Source organism: Daphnia magna, linkage group LG6 (assembly GCF_020631705.1).
Source record: "Daphnia magna isolate NIES linkage group LG6, ASM2063170v1.1, whole genome shotgun sequence".
NCBI lineage: Eukaryota > Metazoa > Arthropoda > Branchiopoda > Diplostraca > Daphniidae > Daphnia > Daphnia magna.
The window spans coordinates 5,103,484-5,127,979 of record NC_059187.1 but is presented as its reverse complement, the minus strand read 5'-3'; the positions used below and the strand labels follow the sequence as shown (position 1 = coordinate 5,127,979).

Below are 24,496 nucleotides of genomic sequence, written 5' to 3'. Positions count from 1 at the left end.
GTAAGAGTCTTACAGTGTGTTACACACACACACATACGTACGCCTCCGACAGGAGACAGGACAAGTGACGACAAGAGAGACAAGTGACGACTGACGCCCCTTTTCGTTCGCTGGCAAGCTTACGAGACCGTCACGACCTCACTCGGCAACACAACACAGGCCCTCAGGGTACACACATACAGATACACAGATGGGGTGAGGAGACGGAAATCACAAAGGGTACTGGGACGGGCGGACCGTCTGCAACAGCATATTACAGTATAGTATAGTATAGTGCAGAACAGTACAGTGAAGTATAGCATAGTAAAGTATATCATAGTACAACAAAGCATAACATCTAGAAGTAAACAATAATAAATTAAAGTCAAATATAGTAAAGTATACAAAATATTAACATATCTAAATGCTCAAATTTTAACTTAAGAAGTTTAGTATAGTATTACTAAATTAAGGCAACTGGGTGTCCGCCTTCGAGATTTTGTTGGGCATACGTCAATGGCTGAACTGGGCTGAATGGTGAAGTGGCACGCTATTGCGCAATTATTCAATAAAAAAAACAGCAATGGGAAAGCCTAGTTTAAAACCAAGTACCGGTTAGGTTGATCAATAATAAAATAATAATATAAAAATAATAAAAGGCCCGCGATGGCTAAAATAAGTAAAATAGTTGTAGTGCCAAAACGCTACGGCGGGTTAGGTTAGGTTAGGATCGCACATTTCCGTCGTTGCCTTTGCCAGTAGATGGCACCACACGAAAGACTGATTGTACAAGCAGTTTTCACGGCTGACTTCCTTGTTCTTAAAATGCTAATTTAAAAAATGACAAATGACAGCCGCCCTCGCCATTTCTAAACAAACACAAATTTAAAATGAACAAACCCACCTTTCATCATGAAAAATACCTTAAACAATACAATTTTACATGGAGAATCGAACTGTAGGAAAATTTCACTCAAAAAACGAAAACTCGCGACACAGGAGGGTCCCTAAATTCCCCAACCAATGACAGCCCGACTTATAAGACCGAAAATTTGAATTTCGATCAAACAAAAAAATATATAAAATTGACAAAGAAACCTACAGTTTTGGAAACAAACCTAGGGCACGAAGTTTTAGACGGCGAATAACGTAAAAAAAAATAAAAACCCCTGGGGAAACAATAAACAGTTTGGGGCCCATAATAACCACGGCATAGCTTTCGAGCTTTACCAAGGTAAATCTCTCAGGGATTAACTATTCCTCGGAAAACAATAGAAATACAATACTTAACTAAACTTTACTTTTTACAATATTTATTGCTAAATAGTAAGTTGAATAGTAAATTTACTTTATTCAACTTAATTATTAACTTAACAAACAAAATTCGACTACATAAACATATACAGTTAAACCAGAGCTAGATTTGAACCATAAGCGTTATTCTTAGCAATTCAGTGCTATACCACTGAGCTAACCAATAATACAATCATATAATTCTTTACACATTGTAAAAGCTGGTCTGAAGATGTCATTTAATAACGACTAATAATAAAAGTGTCACAAGGATTGGAAGGGCATTCACATGTTAACGACAACCTCGTGAAACGTCCTCCGCCGAACCTTCTCTCCCGCTTTCACCCTGTTAAGGTCAAGTAGAATTATCTACTTGACCATCTGTAGATTCACGTGGCTAGTTTCATGAGCGTGGCTAGTTTCTCTGTCACCCCTTTACCCTCTAAAGTACACGTGGAAGTTTTCTACGTGACCATCTTGGTACCTCACTTCCCGCGTCACCCAAGACGTTCTTTCTCTTAAATAGGGAAGTACTTGATCGATTCGGGGCCATTTTTCCTACACTTGACTCTGGAACGTGTGTCGTGATGGTTTTGACGGACAAATTCAGTGTTGTTCCTTCGTCACAATAGATCCATTCGTAGAAATAATCAAATCAACTAGTATTACGTTAAATACACAAACCCATAAAACCAAAATAATTTTTGTGAAGTTTTACTTAACTACATGTTTGTCAGACTAGAAATCGAAATACTACAGTTTACTAAACTTTAGTTTTTAAAGTATAATAATTGTTGAACAGTAAGGTAAAAAGTAACTTAACTTTACATAAACGTAATTTATTAACTAAAAAAGTCTCACTTTCGCTAGATTCGAACCATACCATTGCAGTGCTATACCACTAATCTATCCAACACTGTATTCGTGTAAAATATTGCAGATTATATAAGCCATTTAATACATAATACCATTTAATGACGGCAACATGCCCTACTACGTTTGGCAACATTGTGATTCTAAAATAACTATTATTCTGTCAATCAGTAGAGTACAGAACAGTTTAGTATATTTGTGTTGTTAAGTAGTTGAGTTAAGTAATAACAAAGTTACTTTGGTCGGGTAAAATAGATTTTATCCAATTTTTTATATGCGTCAGTATAAAAACGAAGGGTTTCAATTAAAATTATCTTGAATTCTTGAATCTCCTTTTTAGAAATATTGTTGTTTTTTTCCTTGTTAACAGTTTTACCTTTGAAACCATTTTATATCACTGCTCTTATCAATTTTGTAATTCTTACTTTCAAAAATTTGACAAGACTGAATGAATTACAACTGGAATTTCTTCATTTCTAGATCTGAGCAGGCTTTTCAATTGATTTGTTTGATACTTGTAGTACCAGAGTTCTTCATCCTTATTTTTGGAAAAATAGTTTGTCAGCTGACGAACTATATTCTATCTAAAATATTCTTTTATTTAGAATTTAGAATAGAATAAATTTTGTTTTACAACGATAACTGTTGTGATTCTAATACGTGACCGAATACCGGCAGTTGTTCTGTAAACAGAAAATATGCTTTGAATCAGGATTTTAAAAACTAATGAATATAAAAAATTTACTTCACTTTCATCCATGTTCACTACTAAGCTAGAAGCGGAAATCTTAGTGGGCTTCTTGTTACTCTTATTGGGCTTTGATTTCTTAGTAATAGAAGAGCTGACCTGCAATAAATATAAACTATTTTTACTTTGCTTATAGAAATATAATTATATACAAACATATACGTCACAATCACTTTGGTTATTTTCACCAGTGAGTAAGGTCTTACCACTCTTAGAGAGCTTTGATTTCTTAGTAATAGACGAGGTCTCCTGCAACAAATTGAAGCTATTATCACATTGCTAATAGTAATAAAAGAATATTAAAACACTAACATCAGTATTAAACTAGTGGTTTAGTACATAGCTTTTTGAAAGGATTTAGTGGTCGATGCTACTACTTTGTCAGGGCTGAATGTCAAATATTCAGGGTACTTCTTCCTGTAAGTTTCAATTAACATTTCTGCATGTATATCTACCTTTTCGGGGGCTTAATGTAATAAAAACCGTGTGAACATAGGAAAAAATTTAAAATATATGGATTTTACGAAATAATTTATGAACAACCCCTGGAAAGCTTTTCCAAAAGTCTGGATCAATTTTGAAAACATGAAATTTAACGTCTTTAAATATCTGGTCGTTGTACAACATATTGATGTTTGAAATGTGGTTTATACTAACTTTACTTCATCTTATGGGACGTTACTTCCAGAATACCAACGCATACTTCGGATTGCTTTTGGCCATAATGAGACATCACACTCCATGTCAATGAATATGCAGAGTAATCTGGTGCATATTGTAGGACATATTTTCTAGATCATTTAGACATTTAAAGTTTCTTACAAATTTGTCAATTTTTTGTCTAGCTATGTAAACATCAGAATGAGTTATTTCAGTTCCAGAAAAATATAAATTAATTCGCTCAGCAGCATGAAATGTCAATAATATTTAGTGGGAAGTAAACGTTTCAAAAACGTTCGTTAAAAACGTTCAAATAAAAGGACCATAAAACAGCAACATATTTCTCCATTTTGAGGACTTCATATTGAGACCTTGATGAAATTCAACAGCTTTTCGTCAACAGTTAACTTCGATGGTGAAACCATGATATTAAATTTAGCATTCAATCTTTGGACATCAAGATCAACGCTCGAGTCACATTCGAATTTTTAGAATCCAACCACAAATCAGCGAGTGTTTTTTTTTAATTTTCCAAATCTACAACGATCATATATGAATCCCATCGCAATATCAGAATTTGGTAGCTCGCTTAAGATTGAAAACCCTTTGAGACCCATTACAGGATAATGGTTCTTTACTGCTGGAGAAGCATTACTTGATACAGTTTCTGAAGTTCTTAGAGGGAAAGAACCGTACTCATAGACATGAGTATTGTTCTAATGAGTTCCACGATTTTCGCACCAAACACATCCAAAATAACCATTAAATTGAAAAAATTTTGAATTGGAGCTCTTGTGACTAGGGCTCAACCCCGCGACGATCGGGCACGATTTTGGCCAAACCGCGCGGTTTCTTTAAACAAAAGGCCAAACCGGTGCGGTTCAGTTTATTAATTTTTGGGAACGGATTGCACCATGGTTTGATGGTTTGTACCCTTGGTTTAAACCGCGGTTTTTTACGGGTCACACCGCGGATTTTAAACAGTTTACACAACAGTATAAGTCGGAAATTATGTAAAAAACCAGTTGTAATTTTTGCCCACATCATTACAACAATTTTCTAAATCATCATTCGTCAATGTTTTCAATATCTACACTGTTTAAAAAACGTACTTTTTCCGGTGGTTAACCCCCACTAAAATCGGCAGTTTTACCTAAAAACGGTGGTTTTACAACAACAGATGTGGGTTTACAATAAACAATGTGGGTTTTACACACCAGATAACGGGGTTGTCGCATCAGACAATGGGGTTCGCGAACTAATAAATGGTGCTGCTACCCCGAAAAGTGGCGCTGTTAATTGTTTATATTTAAATGAGCTAAGCGTTAGACATTGTAAAAATCGTTCGTGTGTTTTGTGTTCTGACTTTAAACTCGTGAGTTCCAGATTTGCTGCATCATGGATTTTCAAGTTGAGAATATTGGTATACCATATTAATACGCGAATTCAAATGTGTAGTACTGTTTGCCTCTGATTAGTATTGCAGTATGTATATTTGTTTCTCTTCGCATATTAGGAATCCAATGTGAAGTCGTGAATTGCAATGCACGTACACGGACAAGAATAGAAATGCTGTCCCATTATAGGACAGTTCATCGAGGCCATCGTACATTTGATGTACCTTGTTTGGCTGGTTGTGACAGAAGATATTGTAAGGACGGGGAATGGTTTTCTTCCTTTTCCTTACTTTTAATATTGAATGTGGGGAATAGTTTTGTGATGATGATTAGTTTATTGTTGCACAACGTTTTTGCCAAAGACCGAGATAACAGTTAACAAGACTATTCCGATTTTAAAGAGACTTACTGGTGAAGACTGCAAAGAGACTCAAAGATGAATGAAAAGCGACTGGAACATGACTGACACAAGACTGACTGCTGATGAAGACTGCAGAAGACTGCAAAAGAGACTGACTGACAATCTGGAAAGGAGCAACATTTATACGAAGGAGCAAGGTCACTTAGGGTTAGGTGTTGCAAAGGGAATTAATATTTTGTGTGTAAATGTAACACCTATGTGGAGAATTCACACATTTGAAGGCCAGGTGGAAGGGAGATTGAAGGCCGGAGCCATCGGTAGATGACCTATCGGCGGAAGAGGGGTAAAGGGTTGTAAGCGTGGGAAAGGAGAAAGGGATGTAAGGAACGCGGCTGACCGTTCCTTACATAACATCCCGTGCCGAAAGATTGCGTCCCGCAATCTATAAAAGAAATAAGGTCAAATCTGAATCGGGAAAACAAAGGTGCGACATTTTTATTTTTTATTTTTGAAGAGGGGACGTGTTTTTTGCAGCGGCGAGAATACAGAGGTCCAAGAATGCGGAGATCCACCCGGTATCTGTAATGCCAGAAACGTCTGTAACATAGGCAGGTCCAGGGCTGAAATGTCCGTAGATGCATGAGCGTTGAACTTGACGTGGTCTCTTCGGATTCAGACGTCTTCTTCAGTTCGTTAGCTCTTGTGGCTGAGAGGGGGTGTCTAAACCTAGTACACCTTGACTGTCAGAAAGGGGAGAATGGCGACTGGGACAATGTCTATTTCTTAGCACATCATCGCGGCAGTCGAAGGATAATGAGGGATGCGCTCCGTCTGGCGGAGGATAATTGTATATAATTTTTGTTGATTTTTTTGTGTGCACCGATGAAAACCAATTTGATATTCGACCTTTGAAGTTAGTTTTGAGGCTAAGGTTGTTGTGAAAAATAAAATAGTCAAAGGAATTAGAAAAAGAATGGTGTTTTCAGCGAAGTCATTTGAAACAGTAAATGCATTGATCGATAGTCCGTGGGTGAATCTCCTTTCCGTGATGGGTCAAATATCCGTGGATAAATCTTCTTTCCTTGATGGCTGTTGAATCACTTGTGCTGATGAACATGTTGGTGATAGTAAATTGTGTTTGGAAGTACGATGAGAACAGCGAAAACTTGGTCAAGAATCGGCTGTTGGAGATGGTTGGTGACGTCGTCTTAATTTTCAATTTGGAATAAGCATAGAGGTATGGTGGAGATAAGTGGTATTTTTCATCTTTACATTGGGCCTTGGGTGGTTTAATGGATCGCTGAATCGCTGAATACAGTAGTGACCTTTTAAAGCTGTAAGGTTCTTTTCAAATTTCTTGAATTGCTCCCAATATTTTGGTAGAATTGACTTAATAGGGGTGTTGGAAAGGAGGTTGTTGAACTTCTTTTTGATGCATGATGGTCTGAAGTTAACAGCAGATGAAGCGGTTGTTCTAGTAATACAAAGAGCCGAACACTTTAAAGTAGTATTTGTTGGTGAATAGGTAGTATCTTTGATATTGCTCGGTTCTCGATGGCAATGTGTATGAATTTCTTCAGTTGACGAAAAAAGGCTATTTATCTTGATATTCTTCTGGAAGACTTAATCCTCGTTTTCCTAGTAAGAGATGGCTGTTAAATCTTCTTGAACAACCGTTAAGGTAGCGCATTTTGTTAAAGATTCGTTTTCCTACAATTTTGTCGAAGCTTCCTTTGGGGATTGATATCCTATCGTTGTTGGAAGTTCAATGGGGATGGAAAAAGCTTCGCTGGTGCCTATGCTTGTGTTTTCTGGCGTTTGTTTGGCACTGATGATTATAGCTGGTTCTTGTGTAGAAACTTGAGTTTCAAACTTACGTGTAGAAATGTCTCTAAAATTTTTTCCAGATTTCTTCAATTGACGTGTAATTTTTTCGCTCCATACTGTCTTAATCATCGTCGTATTTATCTTGATAGTTTTTTGCATTTTGAATTAATTTTTCAGTAACGGATAGATGGCGCTAAAATGTTGCTTTAGGTTAACGGTGGCACTGGTTAAAATCTTTTCGGGGGTTCGGGGTACGAAGTTCACTGTCACCAAATGTAAGGACGGGGAATGTTTTTCTTCCTTTTCCTTACTTTTAATATTGAATATGGGGAATAGTTGTGTGTGATGATGATGAGTTTATTGTTGCACAACGTTTTTGCCAAAGACCGAGATAACAGTTAACAAGACGATTCCGATTTTAAAGAGACTTACTGGTGAAGACTGCAAAGAGACTCAAAGATGAATGAAAAGCGACTGGAACATGACTGACACAAGACTGACTGCTGATGAAGACTGCAGAAGACTGCAAAAGAGACTGACTGACAATCTGGAAAACGGCAACATTTATACGAAGGAGCAAGGTCACTTAGGGTTATGTGTTGCAAAGGGAATTAATATTTTGTGTGTAAATGTAACACCTATGTGGAGAATTCACACGTTTGAAGGCCAGGTGGAAGGGAGATTGAAGGCCGGAGCCATCGGTAGATGACCTATCGGAGGAAGAGGGGAAAAGGGTTTTAAGCGTGGGAAAGGAGAAAGGGATGTAGGGAACGCGGCTGACCGTTCCTTACAATATCGAACAGAAGATGGACTAAGAAAACATTTGCAGTCTCACCACCCAAGATTCTTTGAACAAAATATTGAAGCAGAAGGTGTAGCACCTAGTGATTCAGAAGAACTAGATGTAATGTTACAAGAAGAAATACAGCGTATAAATTCACACCTGGATGCAGCATCTATATCTTCAACAGACGAACAAGTGCTTCAGAAGCCACACAACTAGTACGTATCATTAATTTAATCTTTCATATGCATGAACTTTAAAAAATATTTAATTTTCTTTACAGTGACTCAGCATTATATCTCGTTTGTCTGTCTGATAAAAGAAAATTTAATCAAGTAGATCTACAGACTGTGATTGATGCAACAACAGCTTTTGTGAACAAGGAAATCATTTCTGTGCTGTCAAAAACAATCTCGTCACTGAGGGAGGAAAACTGCACACACTTCAAGAGTATCCAACAAATGGAACAACTATATAGATCCCCCTTTGCACCTGATCCATTTGAAGGTCTACGCACCCAGTACAGGCAACGACAATTTTATTCCAAATATTTTGGAATGATCAATTCATCCAAAATAAGACTGCCAGCACTACTAAGCGATTATGGGAGGCATCGAACAAGGCAGCCACAAACGTTCAAGAAACAGGAATATGTGGTGGTGTCGTTGATTTCTCAAATTCAATGTCTGTTGCAGAAAGATGATGTATACCATCAAGTATTCTCTGATAAAATTCCCTTACCGGGATTTCTTTCTCGTTTTGAAGACGGCACGTCATTTTTAGAAAATCCTCTGTTCAAACAGCATCCACATGCTCTTCAAATCCACCTTTACTTGGACGAAGTTCAGCTCTGCGACGCTCTTGGGAGCAAAGTTTTTAATAACAAGTTAGTATTTGTTTATTTTACCATTGGCAATCTTGAAATGCGATACAGATCAGCATTCAGTCAAATTCAATTACTGTCAATTTTCTATAACTGCCAAGTAGAAAGATATGGCATGAATGTACTTTTAAAGCCAATTGTAGACGAATTGAAGAAACTGGAACAAGGGGTAGAACTTTTTATTAAAGGGGTAACCCACAATATTGTCACACTTGACTTGAAAACGTTTGTATTTTCTTAACACAGAAAAAGGGAATACAATGATTACACGAATAATGAATTGAATCCTTACTTTTACTAAGCGTCTAGTTAGGGGAAAAGAGAGCGACTAATAATAGAAAAACAGTGGGTTTTATACTAGCTTTGAAATTACGCCCTCTCCCTAAGGTTAATAGATTTTGCTGCACATCCTAAAGCTATTCTGTAACTTCTACTTATTTAGGGAGTAATGTCTGATAACATAACAGAAAGTAGAACATTCTTAACTATAGCGTTTGAGTTTGGCGCTTCTAGGAACAGATAGGGACCTCTGCTGTTGTTCCCCCGCGACAGGTCCCCCTTCTTTAAGACAGGTGACCCGACTGTACTACAAAATAGCATTGAATGCGAAACAATGTGGAAAAAAGTGGAAAAAACAGAAGAATCGGAAGAGTTTTCTAAAGTGAATCATCTTCATAGCCAAAGAGAGGTAATAGTGCGTGATGAAACAAGGTCATGACGAAGGTCGTAACCAAACATTGATAAGACATTATCAAAAAATAAGAAGTGGATAACAGTATAACATAAGATGACAATTCCAGAATACTTGTATAGTGTTTTTTCAGCCTCCGTAGAAAAATGTTTAGCTACTCTGACGTTGTGGAAAGTCTTCGCGTTTTCGAGTGCGCTCTTGTGCGTTTTGTCGACTCAACGTTCGACAATCATCGTAGTTGTTACAGCCGCTTACTTCTAAGTGATCGTGTGTTTTTCTTCACCATTCTTGCGGAAGTTCAACGGACTGGTGCTCGATTGAGCTTTTCGCCATCCGTAAGCACTGTCTGGTTTGCAGATTATTATTTCAGGTAACAAGTAATTTTTTAATTTCCTTGCTTTCTTTTTAACAAATGCATCTCTTTCTTCTATTACTTATGCAGGCTACGCCAAGTATCGCGAGTTGTTTTGTATGACTCATGCACGCCTTCTCTGGTGGATTGAATCTGATGAGGACATTTTCCATCCAACTCCGCACCGTTCTGATTTCTACACTGAAGTAACACAGGCTGAAATGGACAATCGTCTGGCCGCGCGTCAGACGTGGAACGATGTTTTGGAATCGTTAAACATGGAGACTCCCAGTCCAAACGATTTCCATTTGCTACGGGAGTTTTCCCGTAGCTTAACTTCTCTACTGGATTACACTGAAGATCAATTAAATGAATAGCGATGTAAATTTTTCTATGGATTTTCAATACTTTTTTTTTCTACTGGAAATGTCTTTTTTCTTTCTTCAGTATGACAAAATGGTTACGCTTCTTGCATCTCTAGCTCCTCCCTCCCGCGGTCTCCAGGGGGAGGGTTTTCGTATCGCTCATGTACGGCCAAGCGTACACTGATTGTATACAATTTGTATGCTAGGGCAATTAACCCTAAGGCAATAAGTGAGATTGCAGACACCAATTCGTAAGGGTAGCGTATAGAAGATGTTTCTTTCTGTTTTTTCGTTTCAGTGATGAGATTGTGAATTTGCTCTCCGGTCATTTCCGTTGAAAGGCTGGCTTGAGCATTACGATGAAGCAGTTGACTAATGATGTCTATTGAAGAGGTGTTTTCTCGCGGAAGTTCCACGAAGGTATGTTTCTTGTTTGTAGTAATGTTGACATCTTGAGAAAAAATTTCAACTGTTGGTAGGACAACTGCTTGCAATTTTGGTGCCATTATGTTACCTTCCATACTAGCCGGGAATACCCACTCTTCTGTACGAGCAGTGCATCCCAAAGATATTTCAAACATTCCTACAGGCGGTAATGTTGTTGTTCTTAGTGTTGGCTGCTCACCACCAGATGGACACGAAAATACAATTTCGTGTTGCTTTGTTGCTGAATAAAACCATTGGTTGGATCCCATGTAAACGACTTCAGGACCGCACCATTCCGTAAATTTCTTTCTGCATTGTGTGTTAATTCTTGGTGTATCATTCATGAACACAGCTATTGCACAGGATTTTCGAGCAGTTCTTTTGCTGACACCGGTATGGAATTTGCATAGCGGGCGTCCTATCTTGCTACAGTCTTTAATGTCGTCTTTGGAAAGTTCCAAAAATGTTTCGAGATCTCCTGACACAGCAAGGTAATCTGGTTAATTTCCAAACAAGACGCCATGTGTTCCATTATCTGTTGATCCTGGTAGGTTGATAATCTGTAAAAGCTTGTACTGCTGAGCGTGGTCAAAAATAGGAACATGTATGAAGAGGCGAAAGGAATTTTCCATGGCTGCAACCGAGACAGTAGACTCTCGGTAAGCGACACAAAGTTCGTCATTTGGAATAGACCATCCTCTTGGTAATTGACCAATGATTGTTTTAACAACTTTATTGAATTTAGCTGGAGAGATTATTTGAGGGGCCAAATGCCCGTTGGCTAGAAGACTAAAGCCGACGTCGAGACTATCAGCAAATTGTTGTAGCCACAGCAAGATTTGATTCATTGCTTCAAACGTTTCATCCAGTTGGAAAAAGTATTCGAAGTGACTCAGTTCTAAGTCTTCCATGTCAGCTATTTTTTCCATTATGTTTGTGGTCACATTTTTCAGCATGGAGTATTGGCCTCGTAGTTCTCTAATTAATTTTGCGTTAGTTCTTGTTTCCCATAGTGATTTATTCAAGACTGTGGCTTGTTTGTCTATAATGTGGATCACTTCTCGTTGATTTCGGGAGAGAAGTGAAATTTGATTATTCAGCTCTTCCAAATCTTTCTGTGTCGACACTCCAAAAATCCATTTAAGGAGCTATTCTGGAACTTCTACTTATTTAGGGAGTAATGTCTGATAACATAACAGAAAGTAGAACATTCGTAACTATAGCGTTTGAGTTTGGCGCTTCTAGGAACAGATAGGCAGTGTACTGTCGAATAAGGAAAATCTTGATTCGTTTAGTAAACGAATACGAATAAGACATGAAAACGAATACGAATAACGAATAACGAATAAATAGGACGTTTTATTCGCGAATGCGAATAATTTTCGAATAACGAATAACTTTTCGTATGAAATATATAAAAAAAATGCAAATTAGTCTTTACTTTTAGAAAAAAACAAATCTTTTAAACTAGTAATGCAAATTTTTATTGATATGGCATGACTATTTGTTGTCGGGTTGCACAATCAAACATTTGCTGACTTGGTTAATGACTTAAGGGTAACAACATGAAATCATGTTTGAATTAAATCAAAATTACTTCAGAGTTGGAAAATTAAACATTCAACCACATTAATGAATGACGACTTGACGAGACAAGTTTGAGTGACAAGATTTAGACAGTTTTTAAAAGGGGAAAACACAATTGGTTGTGTCTCCTTTTGACTTGGTTAAGTGAGATCCATAAGTATATGAAATACTTAAGAAGGCAAAATTGCCCTTGAAAAGAATCTAATCCAGAAATGACAGTATTAGAAAGGGTCGCCATACCACTTACAGCCTTTTGTGCACTTTCAAAATAAGCAGAGTTTCAAACAACTCGTCGGATAACCGATTTCTTCTAATAGTCAAGACCAACGGGCCAGCGCTGAACAACCGTTCGACTGGTGCGCTTGAGGGGAGGCCAGTATTATACCGGAGGAAAAGGTCTTTAATACGGGGATATTTATTTAGGGAACTTAAGCTTCGATCATTATCAACCAAGAAAAGATCAAGCTCGTTCATTATTGATGTTGCTCTTGAAGGCATTTGTAAAGGGTCTTCCATGTTCTCACAGTGTGCAGTATCTCCGTGAAGATCCAGATTTTCAAGTCCAGCTTCAATTAGTATCCTTACTTTTCTTGCTAGCATTTCGTTTTCTTTGGCTATCCAGTTCAACTTGAACCTTGGGTGGACCGTGGTTGCAATCATAAGAGAATCTCTTTCCACAAGTGGTTTGAATCTAACAATGATAATGGATTCAAACACTAAATTAGAAAGTTTGGTTATTAATTATTTAAGGAACTGTCTAACCGTCTTTCAATATGACCGAGAAGCCCACGGGAGATTGCAACTCCATATCCATTTGGAGCAAGATCCTTGCATTCGGTCATGCCCGACTTTATCTTTTGGAGACAAGGTATAACACAACCGAGATAATTGTTGTTCTCGGATTGCAACACATCTAAGTATTTCGCCAGTGGCCCCATAATAGCCAGGTATTCCTTCAAAAGGGTGAGATCGGATTCGTCGAGGACCTCGATCTTCAGTTTCTTCATGACTGTTTTGAGTAGGGCTTGGTCTTGCTGCAATATGCATTCGACAGCGTCGAATTCAGAATTCCATCTAGTCGCACATGGTGTTTTTAATTGGCAGTCTAGAAAATGTAAAATGAAGTGTCGAATCTCTTGAAAGAGGGAATAAAAATATATTTTCCAGTGATTTAGGCAGCCTACCAAGATATCCATAGATAACTTCAGCGATCCACGACCGATGTGGTGTTGACCACATATCGGCATTGAAACACACAAATTTGACAACAGCCAGGGAATTTCGAAGTTGTTCTTCAAATTTTTTTTTTTTCTTCGTTGATCAGTGTTCTTAATTTTGTAGTACCCATGACATTGGCTCTTGGCTGTAGACCATTGACAAGGGCAATAAAAGAAGGATCGTCAACAGTGTTGAGTGGAAGAGCTTTACTTATTATAAAATTTGTAATTAGGGCATCAACTTTGCTTTGTTCCAACTTAGTTAGTTTGGATGGTGCCTTAGATGATAAGAAATTCAGCTTAGATTGTCGAACAACAATTCTTTTCTTCCTCGCAGCGATTTTCTTTAATGAAACAGCTTCATTATCTCTGGCAAGTTTCTGTTCTTTCTTCTGCTTTTTATAATCAATAAACAAGTCTGAGTGTTTCTGAAATAGTCAAAAGTATGTTATTAGGAATATTATACAAGACTAGAAAATCGAACTTAGTATTTAATAATTACCTTGATGTGCCTTATCCAGTTGGTTGTTGATCGAATTTGGCCACTGCATGCCTTCGCACACTTCTTACATGTGCCTGTGATGTTGTCATTACCCTTAGGCTTCGATTGAATCAGCTCAGCTGTAAAATTAAAGTATGAAAAGTAGGGACGAGTATACCAATAGTTGCCTTCAGCCACAGCAACATCTTCATCGCAAGTCTTTCTAGAATCAAAGCCAGCAGCATCACTTTTCTTGTTATGTAGAACATCATCTTCTTCACTTGAATCTGATGTACTAGAAGAATTTGAACTTTCTTGTGGGCTTCGTTCTGGGCTGATATTACGAGCAACATCCAAATCATATTGATACTCTTCAGACATGATTCAATATGAATTTACTCATTAGTCATTACAGTCATTAGCTAAGAGTATAGAGTAAGACTCAACGCACGTTGAATGAAAAGCAGTTAGCAGACGAGACGATAGTGATACCCTTGGGAACGTATAAAGAAACGAGAGAAATAGAAAATATTTATACTAAACAGCAATCAAAATAAAAATTTCTACATTAAAAAAATATTCGAAGTGTATTCGATTTGATACATTTGAGAATTACAACGAATAAGAATAACGAATACGAATAAGGAAAATTTTTATTCGACGAATAACGAATAAATATCCGAATTTTTGCGTTATTCTATTCGAAATTTTATTCGAAAGTTTTATTCGACAGAACACTGTAGATAACGCTACTGCCGTGGCCTACGTGAACAAAAAAGGGAGTTCTAGATCACATAGCCTTAATGGGATCGCCGTCGAAATGATGAATTGGTGCAAGTCACGATCACTACTTTTGCAAGCTATTTATTTGCCGGGTTACCTCAATATCATTGCAGATCAGGAATCCAGGGGGAAAGTGGATGCCAGCGACTGGAAATTGTCCCCACATCTATTTCTAGCAATAGCGAAAAGGTGGCCAATGAGAACAGACTTATTCACATCAGCATGGAATGCCCAGTTGGACAAGTTCATCAGCTGGAAACCCCAACCGAACGCTTGGCGGGTGAACGCTCTAGCGTCGAACTGGTCGAATCTTCAGGGCTATGCATTCCCCCCTTCTCACTCATAATGGATTGCTTATACAAGATCCGCAAGGAACGGGTATCAATATTCCTTGTGTGCCCAATTTGGCCGAGCCAACCGTGGTACCCTCTCCTACTAGAAATGACATGCGACGTGCCACTGGTTCTGCCGCAATCACCGGATCTCCTCAGTTCAGCCCAGAGACAAGCGTACCCTCTAGTAGCGTCCAAATCAATCTGGTTAGCCGCCTGGAGGTTGTACGGGACAGCTACCAACGCCAAGGCTTTTCCAACCAAGTGGTCCAACTTTTGTTGGGAGGACTCCGTTCCTCTTCACAGGCTTCATACCAATCCTCCTGAGTCGGTTGGAACAATTGGTGTATTCGACTCAATTTTAATCCCATGTCAAGTGATTTAAACAATGTTCTTGAATTTTTGGCCCTTTTGGCATCAAGCGGAAAAACTTTCAGCACTATTAACGTGGCGAGATCGATGTTATCCTCGAATCTGACTGTTATAGACGGTTTCCCAATAGGAAAACACCCCCTTGTTTTAGGCTTTAAAGACACAGTTAAATGTCGAACAATTTGTAGACAATTGAAAATTGTTCTAGCGAGCGAAGCTCGCGACGGACAATTGGGATTGTTGACAAATTAACAGTGAAGACATTTAACTGTGTTGACCTTCATTCATTCAGCGTTTCAAAGCAGGGGGGGGGTAACCAAAAAACTGACAAGGTGAACCGCCCTCTCGCCTTACTTCAGACCTTCTTCGAGCATTAAGCATTTCTTTTAACTCTTTTAATATCCTCTGCCTCTTTCACCGTGATAAGCACCTCTTGGAAAAAGCTGTCCATTAAGAGAGGCAGCTGGAGCTCTAAGAACAGAACGACATTCATTAGATTCAGACGGGCTGGGTAGGTGAGAATTGAAGACAGTTAAATGTCTTCACTGTTAGTTTGTCAACAATCCCAATTGTCCGTCGCGAGCTTCGCTCACTAGAACAATTTTCAATTGTCTACAAATTATTCGACATTTAACTGTGTCTTTAAAGCCTAAAAAATAAAGGTACAGAAAGAAATCCTTGCTATTCCGACATAGAGTCGTCCTCTCCGAGAATCGCCGATCCAAAAGAATCTGGTTGTCTCGTCTCCCGCCGGTAAAATTTGGCAAAAGTTACTCGGCCGCCCTTGTTTAAGATAGTGGAGATGCTAATCCCAGACACTACAGCTTTAGATGCGGCGGCCGATTTTGTCGAATGGGCAGAAAAAATAGCGGTATCCACGTCCGCCTCTCTAAGTTGTTCTTTGATCCAACGACCCAATGTAGAGCTTGAAGCCGGATTGTGAGGTCGCGTTGAACCAATAAACAGAAACGCGAAGTTCACCGCTGTGCGAAGGTCCGCCGATTTAGCAATGTAGGCCTTAATACAAGCAACAGGGCATATTATCTCGTTTTGCTGCCAGGACGCAACTGAAATTCTCTTTAAGGGACCCGAGTGTTGAGTCTTTCTAGGCTTCCCCAAAATGAATGATACCTCCAATTGAGAAACTCGAATTGAATCGGCTCTAATGGAAGCGAGCTCCCCACAGCGGAGCAACGTTGTAAGGGCCAGCAGAGTGGCGAGTTTGCGCGCTAGAGATAGAGTTTACATCTCCTTGGCCGCAGTGGTCTCAAAAAAATTTAAAACTTCTGCTGGATCCCAGGTGTGGGTGTACTTTGGAAGCGGAGGGCGTGCGTTATACATTCCCTTTAGCAATTTTACTACTAAAGGATGTTTTCCAACCTCGGACAGACCGGATGGAGCCAGTCCCCCATTTTTACGATGTGACGAAGCGTTTGAATACCCTCCATCTTGAAATGTCGGTAAAGTAGGAACTGATTTAACCCCTTCAAATTTATAATTGGACGGAATCCCCCCGCTTTCTTCGGAATCAAAAATATGCCACTAACAAAGCCGGGTTCGCCCGTCTCCACAATCGCGCCCTTCTCTAACAGAGAAATAATCTCCTTGTTACAAGCCTCCCATTGAGTAGGATTTGACACTGAATTCTTAGGGATAACGGACTGGAAGGGTTGAGACACAAGTTCAAGACTGAGGCCTTCCGCCACTGTTTGCAAGATCCAAGGGTCATTCGTTATTTGCGACCAAACGTGCCAAAATCGGGAGATCTGACCACCAAAAGAAAAGGGGAATGCAAGAGAACAATTTCCATACCGTCCGACAAAGGGTGGTTGAGTACTGGTAGATGGGCCATCGTTCACTCGCGATAATGGACGAGAAGGTGGGGCTACTTGGCGAATCTCGCTAAGGGTAGACTGAGCTCTGGCCTCTGCTACTAGTTGCTCCATAAATTTGCCGCCAAACAAATTTATTCCATTACTCTGAAGTTTCTTGTTGTCCAGCAAACTTACATATTCGGGATAAATCTGGTTGAGGATGTTCAAACGGCGAGAGTAGAGGACGTCTCCATACAATGAGCCCCACAACTTGAGGGCCGAACGGATTGCTTTAGTGTCGGCACGACTGCACGAGACTTTCTTTTTACACTGGCTCTCTTGAACAAAAACAGGAGCGGTTTGGCTAAATCTAGGATCTTAAAAGATAATCTTCGGCTGCTCTTCTCTGCTTGATCTATGTTTGCTTTGGAGGCGTTTGAGCGTTTCACCGATTTCAGCCGTAAATACAACGATTCGTCTAAGACCGGATTTTCTAGAAAATCTGGTCTCTTCTTCAATTTGGGTTTAAAGGCCTCTCTTGCTGCCTTAACCTCTTGCGAAAATGAACTTGAAACAACCCATTTAGCTACCTGTGTAGATTTTGCTGTCGAAAGGGTAAATTTCTTGACGTCCTGATCTCTATCAGCGCCTGAAGATGAAGAACTAGTGTCCGAACTCGAACTCGAACTTGAACTGGAAGATGAACTACTGGAGGAGCTACTACTCGACGACATTGTACGACTAGAGCTCGAAAAGGTCTGAAGTAAGGCGAGAGGGCGGTTCACCTTGTCAGTTTTTTGGTTACCCCCCCCCCTTGCTTTGAAACGCTGAATAAATGAAGGTCAACACAGTTAAATGTCGAACAATTTGTAGACAATTGAAATTCTTATGCAATCACAATTGCTCATCGGGTCGCTCCGCGACCCTCGAGCAATTTAAAATTTTTGCCCTGCCTTGCCCTGGCTGACGAAGTGGCACCCAGATTCAGCCCCGATTGTCTTTGCCCGGGGCGGGGCGGTTAACCCGATTATGGCTAATCGGGGCCGATCGCTATTCATAATTTAAAAATTGTTTGAAATGCAGGACAGAGCCGAAAAAGATGCCGAAAAATGCCCCAGATCTTGCACATTAATATATATTTTTTCCTGACTGTGAACGTAACCAGTTCTTGCTAAAAAAGCTGAAAACTCGGGTTCTTCCATAGAGCCCACGTTAAAATCGTCATTTTGTTTGAAGCCCCTCCTTTGGGAGGGGCGAGTTACGCCGAGCTCTGTTTCAGGGGTCCCATGGCGCGATATAAGACGACCTACCTCCTTCCATAGAGCTGCGGCAGGCAGCTGATCATACTTCGTGATGGTACGTTGTTCCCGCAAATAATAAATTTTAATTTTTGATTCAGTTATTAGTGCCACAAGAAGCTAATTACCATCTATCCATCGTAAAGATCTATAATGCCTTTTAAAAAATATAAGTGAAAAATGCTATCAACTCAGAAAAAGGGAGTGGAATAAAGGTCCTGTAAACCCTCTTGGTAAACCAATTCCCTCTTGGTAAACCAAGAGGGAATGTAACACTCCTTCGTCCCTTGTTTCGTAACTTATAAACACCAAAATGACTAAAATGAAAACAACGGTAAAAACAAGAAAAACTTACAAAAACAAAACATAAAATGACACAAAATACATCCCAATCAAGACCAGTAATGTATTTCACTAACACTTAAGAATTTTCAAATTACTCTCATCAATCACAAAAAAATTAGAATGTAGGTGAAATAAGAACGTTAAGTTGAAGTAAAATGCGAAATCTAAGATTAAAATCTAAGCTACGAAAAATATAGACAAATCCTCTAAGATTCCCCTAGAGTTCCGATGGACGTTTGAAAATTTGTCGCAATGAGCGACAAGTGCTGACTCATTCTAAGTTCCAAACTCTTAGGTTGGCTAAAACTCTGTTTATCTGTGTGCACCAGAGCTGTCGTTCTTCTTTCACGTCAGCGCAAACAAGATGACGTAGAGCAGTTTCATTAGGATAGCACGTCATTACTAAAGAATCCTATTATTTTGAAAAGTATTAAATACCAAACTAAGAAACGGCTCTTTATTCATAACTTAAACAAAAAAACGCTTACTCTGTCGCCATCTTCCCTTGGTCGCACGGTGATGAGCAAAAACGTATTTGGTCGTGCACAAACATCATGCGAAACAACGCCAACATTTTCTGTAATGCATCTCCGTAGATTGATAGAGTATTGTGGTTCCTAAATGATATTAATGAATGAATTTCAGATGCCAATAACTAAACTAAGTCAAGCTACTTTAAGTTTCTCGTCATCGGGATACTTCCAAAAAAGTAACTGGTCATTTGATAATAGGCACCATCTTCTATGCCAAGCTCCAAATCCCCCTACATCTTCGAAAACTGTTAGGAATCCCCGTTCCTCAATCAAACTTTCGCTGTGGCTTTGAATTCTTAGCTGAAATGTTCCATCAATCGGAGAGGCAAATGGTACTCTCTCCAAAGACCATTCTAGTCTTCTTAGAGTCGCCGATGTTATGTTGGCTACTCCTACTAATCCAAAACTAGAACTGCGTAAATTAACACCAGAAGAACCAGCTGACGTCGGTGTTTTTGCCAATCCACGATTGTCCTAAATGCGCACAAAATGAAAAGATTATGCGTTGGCGTGGAAAACAATTCCTTAACGCTCCGTACACTTACTGTTTTGCTAGAGAACTTTTTGGGAGTCAATCGCATTTTGCTATTCTCCTTTCGAATATGATACTTGGTTTCGTGATTCATTTTTTCTTTCCGCGTTTGCAGAGCATAGACTTCTATTGCTACATCAAAGTCTGCGGATAGGTTGCTCAGTTGCACCAAATTTGGGAAACGTAACGCACCGTCCTAATAAAAAAGTCAGTTGGTTGCAGATGTCAAAAAAATATTTAAAACTTAACCTACCTGGATACCATCTACCGTTGATAGCATTTGCAACGGAATAACTTGACCCCGACTACGAATCAGCACAATGAAATAATGAACAATGTCGCCTATTGAAACAAATAATCATGAGTGTCTTGCGACATTAAACACTGCAAAAGTGTGCGTACCTCCGCCTTTCGGAAGCATGGTCAGAAACTCCTTTTTAAGTGGAAGCCCAATATTGCTCAATGACAGGGTGCCGCGGGAGGCTAAGTTGTTCGAAACCACCTTCATGGCTGCTTCACTTTTCAGTCTCTGAATCTCGTTTATGGCTGCTTGTCTTTTCTGACCTAGTGGAAGACATTAGCAGGTTCAAATCCTGAAAGTGTACATTGAGCGCATTGGATTAACCCACTGGAGATCAGAAGAAGTTTTTCGCCTTCGACTTGCTCAGTGGAGCCAGAAAACTCCGCGGTCGCACGGCACAAGTTGAGTGCTTGGCAAGCTTGAGCCATAACATTTTGCTGTGTAGAAATCTAGATGGGCAAAGAAGTGTTAATACAAGGTATCATCAGGTAATTTGTATAACATTTACCTCGTCCTGAAGGCTGCGTATTTGCTGTTGAATCGACATTTCATTAGATTCGCTTGAATGATAGGACTCTTGATGCGAGGCTATCTGGCGAACTTCAGGGTTTCGCACTATTTGTTTAATTGGCGTAAACGTCTTTTCCTTTAAGAAAGTGTTTTATAAAGGTATCTACCATTATTATACGGCTATGGTTGATGAGTACGACCGGTACAAGAGAAAGATTTGACATTTTTTACTAACATACCTTCTGCTGGCGATAAGAAATGACAGAATGAAACAACGAAATGGCCAAACCATCGTCTTCTAATGTCACGTCATCGCTGCCGGCTCTCTTTTGTTGCTTTGGAGATGCGGATTGACCTGGACTATCCAATGCTTCATCTAACAAATCACTGATATCGGTCGAGTCGTCACTTTCCTATTCGAGAAAAATTATAATTAAACATTTTTTTTTCTAATTTTTTAATTTATTTTTTTTTTATTATTATTATTATTTTAATTATTTTATATCATTATTTTTTTTAAATTAAATAAATTTTTTTTATGTCTTTTGTTTTCAATACCGAAATATTTTCCTTTATGCCCAACGCAGAGCGCATTTGTTGATGATCCGGCTGCATTTCTTGGAGTTTCCGTTTGGGTGTATTGATAAAATTACTCAAACCCGCTCGTCCAAGAATGTCAATAGTAAAGCTACTATCAAAATCTTGGTTAGCCCTGGTATCGCGATCACTGAAAGACGATCAAAATTAACTTTCTAAGAGAAGCAACGAATGTAACTTATTTACTGTATGCATACTCGGTACTTTTAGGGGTATCTTCTTCATTCTCCTCTGATTCCGATTCGTTTTCTGTCACACTGTCAATATCTGATAAAGAAGGATACAGTTTACCCGGTTTCGGTGGGGACACGCGAATAGGGCGAACTTGATGAATGCCTGCATATAAATCAGCCGGATTACTCTGCTGCTCTTCTGCTATCTTGCTAATAGATTGTTCGACGCTGGAATAAGGAATGGCCCTTGGTGCTGGATCCAAATTTGGCAAATTGGTAGGTGTGGTGAAAGCAGAACTCAAAATTCTGGATTTCTGAGGTTGGCAATTAGTAACGAAATTTGAACCTGATGACCCTGAAACAGGTTCATCTGACATTTTTTTGATCTTTCGATTTTCTAGAACATCAAATTTCTTAAAATCGTTTGGCTTAGTAATGCCTAAACCTAAAATACAGAAAAACCATTTTCCATTAAATTTTTTTAAAACCTAGTTATGCAACTTTGGTAAATATGGAAGATCATTATAGCATTTTTACCAGAAGACGATCCCGATGGAAGGACATGCGATTGCTCTTTCATCCCACTTTCCATGTTTCTGTATTTCTTATTATCCATGTTCAAGTTCCGTGATGGAGTGACACCACGATTTGCTTGCGGTGTCCCAAATCTTCCATTTGAAACTTGGTCTTTCTTCCGTTCAAATAAAGCCTTCCTTTCTGACATTGTCATTTCGGCTGGATCTTTTAATGCCGGGGGAGGAGAGTCAAATTGCGCTGCAAGCTCCTGCACGGAACGGAGCCTGGGCTCCCCTTTCTTTGAATTTTCTGTTCCAATTACGTGCGACATTGATGAGGACCGAATAGATGTCCGATCGTCTCGCACGTCGTTAACAACTTTCGCGGGTTTAACAATGGGTGAAACGATGCCACCTGTTTTTGTAAACAATTTCCCTTGAGAGTGAGATGGGTCTTTCAGCTTCGAAGGCGTATTGTTCAGCTGCGAAACATCAGGTGACCTTATTTTCTTGGGGGGAGATGATTTGTATGGTGATCCAGCAGCAAATGTCCAGGAATTCGCCGATTCTTCTTCTATCTCATTTTCCTGTTCTTTTTCAAACTCGTAAATCAGACGAGAACGTGACTCGGTTGGTGTGAACCCCTGTGATTCCTATTGAAAAAAAGAATTAACAATTAACTAGCCATAGAAAATAAATTTTCCAATAAGAGCTAAGGTGCTTGCAACAAATGGACTTTTGATTTGCTTGTTCATACCAAACTTTGCAGAACTGATTTGTCTAACACAAATGATTTGTATGGGGTGGATGACTCTTCACTAGCAGGTAACTTTACAGGGGTGTTTTCCTCTGGTTGCATACTGGATGGTGGGCAGACAGTACCCTTGGATGAAAAGCCACCATCCAGCTTATCACTAGGATAAAGCATGCTAGCATTTGCAGTTGAGTTTGCACTTCTGGATTTTGAAGTTGTGTGATCTCTGAATTTCAGAGGGGTGCCAGCTCCTTTTAAATTTTTTTCAGGAGTGGAAGAAATTGGTTTCGAAACCATCCCAGATTGGTCTTCCCAATCCTTTACTCGATGGGCAAGTACTTCTAATCTTGTTTTTCGTGACATCTGTAATGGTGGAGTTTGTTCTGTTGATGCTTGAATTTTTGAAGGGCTATTTTGGGTGGATTTTGAATCTTAAAAAAAATACAAATAAGAAAAAATTGCATCATTTTCAAAATTTTTCACTAATGATCAAAGGGATTTCTTGGTAACTTGGTGTAACCACCTACCTGTTTTGTTTTCCTTTCCTGCTAAATTTTCTTTTTTCTCAAGAGCCAGCAATTGTACATTTTTAGGATCACCTAATGATTCCTTAGTTGGGCTTGCATCAAAACCAAAGTTTGGTTTGGCTTTATGCAGTTGCTCTTGCCGTTGCTTTGTCCTTTTTATCATGTTCTACAAATTTAAGTTATTAATTAAACTGAAAAAAAAACTTTGCTTAAAAACTAAAACTGCTACTAAGTAGGACAAAAATTCAAATAACATGAGAATAACTCAAGCAAAAATGAGCTGTCAAGTACCTCAGTAAATAAATCCATTTTGTTTGGAGTGTAAACATAAAGAAATAAGTTCAATTCTATCCTGCAAGGTAATTAAAATAATTTCATTACAAACAGATTCGTTTAGAACATATCAAGAGATTGTATCGAAAAAAATTGTCATACACGAAACTCGGAGATCGGAGACTCAATTTAGAACTATCAACTGCCGCACCAAGACTATGTTTGTTCCATTCTAACTTCGAAATTCGAACCGTTGCAGGGGAAATATTCAAAAAGTGACAGTAGGAGGCTACATAAGTGGATAATCGATTATTTAGTCTACTAGTCATAATATAGACTATTGAATAATATCGAAGTACAACCAATCATTGAACGAGTATTATCTCTTACATCTGTCATATATGAGAACGGAGAAGAAGAAAAATGAAAATTAGTATATTCGTTCTCACTTCATTCATTTTAATATAATAGACTGTCTGCTGTCTGAACACCAGAAGAAGCTTTATTGACACCGGTGGCCGTTGTCAACAAATTCAAATTCAAACATATCTCCAAACCCTCCCAACCTGCTCCACCCCAACGGTATTGTACATCGGGAATTTGCAACATTTTCAACGTTATCTTATAATGCGTGGTTCGGCGTAGTGATGCCTGACACTTGTCAACCACAGATTATAATGCATTTATAAGACTATGCAAAAAGGAAAAAGCTTTACCTTTTATTTCAATATGAAAATTAATAAAGCTATTTCAGTATTCTGAGCATTTGCACTCGGCTGGTAGAAGTGTCCTGAAACAACATCCTATTAGCAGTAATAAGATCTTTTTCATGCTTTCCAGTGGTCCACTTTATGTTTCCTAATATACCTTATACAATTTTAATTAATGCATGCCTTTTTAATGCCACGCCCTA

General features: G+C 38.9%; 3 protein-coding genes and 1 long non-coding RNA gene across 4 annotated transcripts; 2 read left to right on the top strand and 2 right to left on the bottom strand.

The window, feature by feature from the left end:
* The first annotated feature begins 4,880 nt into the window (after nt 1-4,880).
* On the top strand, nt 4,881-10,225 carry LOC116924449. The gene is made up of 5 exons (XM_045175088.1): nt 4,881-5,199; nt 7,931-8,140; nt 8,206-9,010; nt 9,854-9,866; nt 9,939-10,225. The coding sequence occupies exons 1-5, from the start codon at nt 5,123-5,125 to the stop codon at nt 10,223-10,225; spliced, it is 1,392 nt and encodes a 463-aa protein (XP_045031023.1). The 5' UTR covers nt 4,881-5,122.
* Nucleotides 10,226-10,851: 626 nt separating this feature from the next.
* Nucleotides 10,852-12,106, top strand: LOC123473848. Its single transcript, XR_006648169.1, has 4 exons — nt 10,852-10,936; nt 11,003-11,130; nt 11,191-11,298; nt 11,385-12,106. It is a non-coding gene; the product is annotated as an uncharacterized LOC123473848 (long non-coding RNA).
* A 293-nt stretch (nt 12,107-12,399) lies between these two features.
* On the bottom strand, nt 12,400-14,402 carry LOC116924993. The gene is made up of 4 exons (XM_045175387.1): nt 13,946-14,402; nt 13,411-13,871; nt 12,989-13,331; nt 12,400-12,917 (listed from the first exon to the last, which is right to left on the bottom strand). Exons 2-4 carry the CDS (start codon nt 13,463-13,465, stop codon nt 12,470-12,472), a joined length of 846 nt encoding a protein of 281 aa, XP_045031322.1. The 5' UTR covers nt 13,466-13,871; nt 13,946-14,402; the 3' UTR covers nt 12,400-12,469.
* Nucleotides 14,403-18,915: 4,513 nt separating this feature from the next.
* Nucleotides 18,916-23,927, bottom strand: LOC116925948 (anillin). The gene is made up of 16 exons (XM_032932714.2): nt 23,746-23,927; nt 23,602-23,662; nt 23,311-23,476; nt 22,787-23,214; nt 22,052-22,682; nt 21,539-21,959; nt 21,303-21,471; nt 20,984-21,157; nt 20,743-20,880; nt 20,563-20,683; nt 20,336-20,497; nt 20,187-20,275; nt 19,947-20,129; nt 19,543-19,875; nt 19,357-19,485; nt 18,916-19,280 (listed from the first exon to the last, which is right to left on the bottom strand). The coding sequence occupies exons 1-16, from the start codon at nt 23,910-23,912 to the stop codon at nt 19,140-19,142; spliced, it is 3,513 nt and encodes a 1,170-aa protein (XP_032788605.2). The 5' UTR covers nt 23,913-23,927; the 3' UTR covers nt 18,916-19,139.
* Between the last annotated feature and the right edge of the window lie 569 nt (nt 23,928-24,496).